We start from the raw sequence: 7,791 nt of genomic DNA, 5'->3' as shown, positions 1-7,791 counted from the left end.
TAAGTAGAAGTAAGTTCATAAGTACTTCAGTTACTGAAAATCATTCAATAAACACTGTTGATTTTAAAACCTAATAAAACATAAACACTTTTCATTTTAATAAATCTAACTTGCTCTTTGGCACTCACCCATAGTGACAAGACAAGATTAGATTGGATAGGCGGCTTTCGTGAGAGCTCTGTCCACAGCACAATCTATATAAGGCTAAGCACTTGATGGCAAAGTAAGGCCATCTATTTCAAGCAGTTCAACGATTGGCTCGAATTTTGTGCGATTCAGGTTCGCAGGTTAGTTTTATTAAAGATCGCTTAGCCAAATCATTGAGATTAAAAATACACAAATTCGAATTGAATGTAGGGTAGTTTTATTGTAACCATCAAGTTATTGCATTCATATTTTGAAACCCAAATCAACGCTTTGGTTATCCCGTCAACCACATCGGACACTCCTGCTGTGCGTGCAGACGTTAACCAGTGGCAACACCTGGCTGGCCTCGATATGGCCGATATTCATTTTGGTACACCTGGGGCTACAGACTGTCTCATTGGAGCTGATGCCTGGGGTAGAATCATGGAGGGTGACATCATCGGGGCAGACCAGATGAACCTTATGCTCCACGCACTCGCCTTGGGTGGGTAGTTTTTGGTCCAGCGTCAGAAGTTTCGTCGATGCAAAACTCATCGCTCGTACTCAGCGCACGGCTAGTCGAGGATGATCGGGTGCTGGAACAATTAGTCCATAGTTTTTGGAAGCTTGAGGAGGTCCACGCGTATGCATCAGGCGATGATGATGAATGTGGTCGAATATTTGCATCCAGACACTGCCGTACTGATGGACGTTACATGGTGCAGCTGCCGTTCAGCCGCGATGCACCGAGACTTGGCGAATCATATGCGCACGCTCTTCGCTTATTTCAACGCCCAGAAAGACGTCTAGTTTGTGATTCTGAGCTTAAAGATAATTACATTAATTTCATACGTGTGTACATCAGTCTTAGCCATATGGAACCCGTAAATAACGTAGGTAATCACGCAAGCGGCTACTACATTCCCCACCACGCTGTAACCAGCAAATTTAGAGTGGTGTTCAATGCATCGCCACCAACTAGTACTGGAGTGTCACTAAATGAGGTTTAAATAGTGGGCCCGACCATCCAAGACTCGCTCATCAATATAATTTTACGTTTACGACGCTATAGGGTGGCCCTAACAGCCGACATTGAAAAAATGTTCCGGCAGGTACTAGTTGCCCGATACACGGAGACTTCCAACAGATCCTTTGGCGTGAGCCACCCTCTGATGCACTTAAGGTATATCGACTAACAACAGTTACGTATGGTATGGCGTGCAACCCGTATAATGCCATACGTGCACTCCAGCAATGTGCACGTGACAATCACAACGTAGTATCGTATCGCAAGCCGGGCAAGCGCGCGTTATCATTTTAACGTCATTTTACGTTGACGATTTATTGACCAGTTGTGATAACGCCAACGACGCTAAGGAGTTAGCTCACAATGTTGATGAAATTCTCTCCGCTGGGAAATTTGCATTGAGGAAATGGAACTCCAATAATGCTGAGGTAATGAAATACTTGACTGGTAACATTTCTTCCTCTGCAGGCTTGGACATAAACCCTCCTATGGCTTCCGTACTTGGATTATGGTGGGATGCTGCCGCTGACCAGTTCTTCGTCCAGGTGGCTCTCAAACAAACATGTCGTACACCAACTAAACGACGGGTTCTCAGCGAAGTGGCTTAGCTTTTTGATCCCACGGGCTTTTTGGCACCGGTGGTCGTCCAGGGTAAGGTGTTTATACAGCCAATTTGCTCCGCTGATCTTTCGTGGGATGCACCGTTTCTGATGATCTTCGCGACGATTGGATAAACTATCGGTCTAAGCTGGAGTTACTCAACGAAGTTCGTGTGAATCGATGGTTAGGCATGGCGCATGGGGTGCAAACTTTACACGGCTTCTACGATGCTGGTTCGTAAGCTTACGCAGCAGTGATTTACACAAGAACTATAGGCGCAGGCGGTAGAGTACAACTCGCACTGTTTACAGCGCGCACTAAGGTGGCTCTACTCAAGGGATTTACCATACCACGTCTCGAGATTTCGGCAGCGCTCTTGTTGACAGAAGCACTACAAGCTGTAAGAAGTGCTTTGCGTTTAATGAACGCTCGCTATTATTTGTGGTCGGATTCATCGATTGCTCTTTGTTGATTAAAGAAACACCCAACAACGCTTAAGCCATATATATCGGATCGAGTACGTCAGATCCAGGAGCTCACTTCCCCCGATAGATGGCATCATATCCGGTCGGCACAGAACCCCGCTCACTGCGCGAGTAGAGGCTTATCACCCCTCGAACTGTACATCTGTATCTGCTTTGGTGGCAGGGCCCAAGCTGGCTGGAGAAAGACATCCCTGTAAGAGACAAACCGATTCCTCTCCGGGCGGGCAAGGCGAATACAGTACGTCCCGAAGAGCGCACCATTTCCTGCACTGCAGTTATCAATGCTGTGCGATCTATTGAAACACGACAACGTGATGGTAAGGTCATACTATTCACCGAACGCTTTAGTTCCATTCAACGCCTTCTAGGTACACTGGCAATTACCCTGCGATGGCTTAGTTCACATCAACATCTGCGTAAGTGCGTTATAGGTGCAAGAGAATTTGACGCTGCCTTAGACGTTTTGATTCGTATGGACCAAGAGGATGCGTTCAGCAGTGAGGTCAAGCAGCTGACCAGTGGAAGACGCATTACACATTCCAGTCGACTTATGCCGTTAAATCCTTTACTTGATGACAAGCACCTGTTGTGAGTGGGTGGACGCACATTCGATGAACTGACTTATCATACGATCGGCGTTTCCCGATCCTCTTGCCGAGATCCAGTCCTCTGGTCACGCTACTCATCTAACAGGTTCAAGAACAAACCCTTCACGGGGGAGCGCAACTGCTGCTTCAGACTCTCAGGCAACGCTTCTGGATTTTGAATGCCCACCACGCCGTCAAAGGAGCCGTCCACCGCTGTGTGATCTGTTGTCGACATCGCGGAGCGTTGTTGATGCAACAGATGGCACCATTACCTAGGCAGCGCGTTAGCGCTGCACGACCCTTTGCTGCTTCCGGCGTCGACTATTGTAGTCCATTTATGTTGCGTACGGGAACAAAACGCTCTCGCACAATGGTTAAAACCTACCTCGCCATTTTCATTTGCATGGCAACAACGGCTGTTCATCTTGAAGTGGTGGACGACCTCTCTTCTGAGGCGTTCCTTGTAGTGATCGGACTTAAAAAAAAATTTGTGTAGTAGGATCTGGAAAAAATGTGAAGATTTCAAAAAAATGTGGTAGATCTCAGGTTTTGGATGAAACTTTGTACAAAAATTTAAAAAATTCTGCAAGGTTTCACATAAATTGCAAACATTGTAATTAGAATCTAAAAAAAGTTAACTTTAGTATAATAAAGTGAAAGACTGAAGTTGCTAAAAATTGCGTTGAGTTTTGGCAATTTTTTTCCTTGAACGTGTAAAGCAGTTCCTTCCATATCAAGATATTTTTCGAACATATTTTGAAAGATTACTGCGACCTTGCGGAGTGCTGCCAGTTTTTCTTTTTATCACATCACGATGTAGCGAACAAATGTGGCACGTTCCAGAAAACGCTACTTGGGATTTGCCGATTTTGACAATTCTTAAGTAAAAGTATACAACGCGTTAGAAACTTAAGATGCACTGAAATTTGCTAATACTTTCACAAAAATCGCCGTTTTTTAAGATTTCCGCTATTAAATATTTTTATAAATCATATATTTTGCAATTTAACACAATAAAACCCCATTTCCTGTCGACAAATTGAATATTGAGAAAATTTAGTATTTTACAGTTTATTTTATAATCCCATACTGCCTGTTGTTAGTTTTTAGTGCTGGACAATTTTTGCTCTTAAACTTAAGAAAATTTTGTCGAGCAAAAATAAAAGTACTCAAAAATGCGAATATGTGGTAGATTTCAGACCTTGTGTGGTAGATGCTCAAAAAAGTGGCAGATCTACCACAATGTGGTAGAAGTCCCATCAGTGGTTCCTTGATGCGTTCACCCGCTTCATTAGTCGACGAAGACCATGTCGCGATTTGTACAGTGACAATGGCACGGCTTTTATCGGTGCTAATCGACTATTACAAGAAGGTATTGCCACCTGGTACACTGATAACAATCAAACATCGTTAGCAGCTATGGGTACGCAGTGGAATTTTATTACTCCAAGCGCGCCGCATCAAGGTGGGCTCTGGGAGGCTGCCGTCAAGTCTGCCAAACACCATTTATTTCGCTGTGGAGGTGCTCAGACGATGTGGCGTGACCAGATGCAGACTTTGGCGGAACGAGTTGATTCGCGTCCCATCACCCCTTTTCATGACGATCCGGATGACAAGCTCGCCCTTACAGCTGGCGATTTTCTGGGTGGCTCCCCACTTTTAGACGTACCAGAACCCTATGGTCGCCAAGCTCCTACCAATCGACTGAAGCAATGGCAGTAGTTTTGGCACCGGTGGAGTGATGAATATTTGTCTACTCTTTGGAGACGAAACAAGTGGCAGAAGCGCATGCCTGATATCAAGATCAACGACGTCGTGTTGGCAAGGCATGAAAATTTACCTCCAACTCAATGGTGGCTGGGTCGAGTAATAGCAATGTACGCTGGAGGGGATGGAGCCATCCGAAATGTGTCGATAAAAACTAGCAGTGCATGCATCACCCGGGCAGTACAAAAATTATGCCGCCTCATTTAAGTATACAAATATGGGGATAACTTATATATTCAAAAAATGTCACTTAGACCCTTATTATTCTAACCCCTTCAATTGTGTGTTCGGATTCGAATCTTTAGAAATGTCCCGATTTTTGCCCCACAACAACATGTTATCGATAAATCAATCTTTGCATTTAACCGGAGCTTCTACCTCCGCTTTGTGTTAACCATACATTGAACAGCCAGCCCTTAATGTTAACCAGACATCGTGAAAATGGCCCTAAGGCTTTGATCGTGCAGAAGCAGTTTTAATAATACAAAAACAACAAGAAAGCTATGAAGAAACGTTTTGATTGGAGATCGTCATACACATTTCCATGCATGTATGTACATATTTATGTTTGTGAACATTTCTTTTCAATTCTACATTGTAGTAAGTACATCGTAAACAAGAGTTTGGTGAGCAGAAGTGCATTTATTATGGAGAAACTAATTTGAGAAATCGCACTAATTTCAGCCTCAGTTGGAATTATCGAATATCTCTTTTTCAATAATCACGATATCAATACTAGAATAAGCACTGTCTGTAATCTTTAGTTGCACAATTCACATTAAGCCTGAATTCAAACACGATGTTGATACTTTAGTGGGAGCTATGAAGTCCTGCGGCACATCACGAGTTTAGCTGCCGGGTAACACAACAATATACACCAAAGCGAATTAAACAGGTTTTGGCACGAACACTTAAAGTCATCCTGACAGTTTACGCTAATAAAAATTCTACTCCTGGCTATTTCAAAAAATTTAAATATGCACTTACAAACAAATGCATATGCAGCCATACATACATACATAAGTACCTACCCTGTCGGGAATTTTGTAACCGACTACTAAAATAGTTAACTCTTGGACTATTTATTAAGGCTAACTTTCTACTGGTTTCAAAGCCATGCAGGGCTCATCCCAAAAAATTAAGTAAAAGTTTTCAACAAAGAAATAACAAAAGAAAAACTATTACATATGTACGTACATATAAATCTATGAGTTTTATGTAAAGTTCGTAACAACCAAGAATATCATTGTTTTATTTAGAGTATTCAGCATATTGAATTTAATTGTGGATAAAATTCATCACAACTCAAAGAAAAGTCACATGCAATTCAGCGAGGTATAAATACATATTCTTTTAATACTGAGTCAACATTAACATCCAGAATGCGATGAATATTGAGAAAAGCTGGCCCAAAGCTCGTTCTCTGCCCATGCCTGCACATGCATGATGATATTCATTGAATTATTTTGCAAAATTATAACTAAATAGGGGAGCTACGGGTATTATGGACCACATAGACAACAATTTCTGTAGAAACAACTGAATGTTTACTAATTTTTAATGGATAACACAGCCCAACAAAAATAGAAACAAATTTTGGTACGGCAAATGTTAAAGCTGTTTTTGATAGACTTTTTTGTGCTGATTACGAATCCGTATGCATAAAGTTTCCATCAGCTCCAGATTTTGAAAAAAACGAGGTCAAAGGTGATAGAACCTTCCTGGCTTTAATTAAAGCTAGAACTCTCGACTACTATCTCTGAAAATACCATTCCTGCACCTTGACTCGATGGTCACTTAGTCATTTGTTATATATAGGGCTCGGAATCTCATGCAATTGCCTGTTTTTACTGGTCATCTTCAAATGGAAATGGTTAACTTAGCTTTACGAATCATGAAATTTCCTTTAATAAGGCATTCAATCGTTAGTACATATTCAAATGGATGTGGGCCCCATATACCATCTTCAACAACTTATAATAAGATCATCGCCAAATGTAAAGCTAATGTGGGTACCTGGACACTCAGGCATACCCGGTAACGAGTTCGCGGATCAAGCTGCATAGCTTGCTTTAAAGTCCTGCTTATACTCATTCAACAGCGCGAAATTTCATGGTCCTAGCTACATAAATGGATGAATTATAACGAAAAATCTCATATCTGAACAATCAGTTGTATGGGAGCTATAGGTTATAGTTACCCGATCTTTTTAATTTTCACTGTAAGTTTTCTGTTGATAATTATTTCATGTTCCTAGCTATATAAATGGAGGAGTTATAGCGAAAAATTTTTCATCTGAACAATCAGTTGTATGGGAGCTATNCTGCCCATGCCTGCACATGCATGATGATATTCATTGAATTATTTTGCAAAATTATAACTAAATAGGGGAGCTACGGGTATTATGGACCACATAGACAACAATTTCTGTAGAAACAACTGAATGTTTACTAATTNAAAAATTTTTCATCTGAACAATCAGTTGTATGGGAGCTATAAGTGACCCGATCTTTGTAATTTTCACTGTAAGTATTCTGTTGATAATGGGTGCAAGTACTGCAAAATTTCATGTTCGTAGCTGCATAAATGGTGAAGTTATAACGAAACATCTCATATCTGAACAACNTGATAGACTTTTTTGTGCTGATTACGAATCCGTATGCATAAAGTTTCCATCAGCTCCAGATTTTGAAAAAAACGAGGTCAAAGGTGATAGAACCTTCCTGGCTTTAATTAAAGCTAGAACTCTCGACTACTATCTCTGAAAATACCATTCCTGCACCTTGACTCGATGGTCACTTAGTCATTTGTTATATATAGGGCTCGGAATCTCATGCAATTGCCTGTTTTTACTGGTCATCTTCAAATGGAAATGGTTAACTTAGCTTTACGAATCATGAAATTTCCTTTAATAAGGCATTCAATCGTTAGTACATATTCAAATGGATGTGGGCCCCATATACCATCTTCAACAACTTATAATAAGATCATCGCCAAATGTAAAGCTAATGTGGGTACCTGGACACTCAGGCATACCCGGTAACGAGTTCGCGGATCAAGCTGCATAGCTTGCTTTAAAGTCCTGCTTATACTCATTCAACAGCGCGAAATTTCATGGTCCTAGCTACATAAATGGATGAATTATAACGAAAAATCTCATATCTGAACAATCAGTTGTATGGGAGCTATAGGTTATAGT

General features: G+C 41.3%; 1 protein-coding gene across 1 annotated transcript; it reads left to right on the top strand.

The window, feature by feature from the left end:
* Positions 1 to 668: 668 nt before the first annotated feature.
* Positions 669 to 1,136, top strand: LOC108361970 (uncharacterized). Its single transcript, XM_017614783.1, has one exon. It carries the CDS (start codon positions 669 to 671, stop codon positions 1,134 to 1,136), a length of 468 nt encoding a protein of 155 aa, XP_017470272.1.
* Positions 1,137 to 7,791: the final 6,655 nt, after the last annotated feature.

The sequence above is a fragment of the Rhagoletis zephyria genome, unplaced genomic scaffold, assembly GCF_001687245.7.
Source record: "Rhagoletis zephyria isolate East Lansing unplaced genomic scaffold, Rhagoletis_zephyria_1.1 Rzeph_scaffold_00897, whole genome shotgun sequence".
In the NCBI taxonomy this organism is placed as follows: Eukaryota; Metazoa; Arthropoda; class Insecta; order Diptera; family Tephritidae; genus Rhagoletis; species Rhagoletis zephyria.
Note: the sequence above shows the minus strand (reverse complement) of the source record. Positions and strands in the feature narration are given on the sequence as shown.

Coding starts and splice junctions, on each gene's coding strand:
- LOC108361970 (XM_017614783.1), top strand. CDS start 669: ATGCAAAACTCATCGCTCGTACTCAGCGCACGGCTAGTCGAGGATGAT.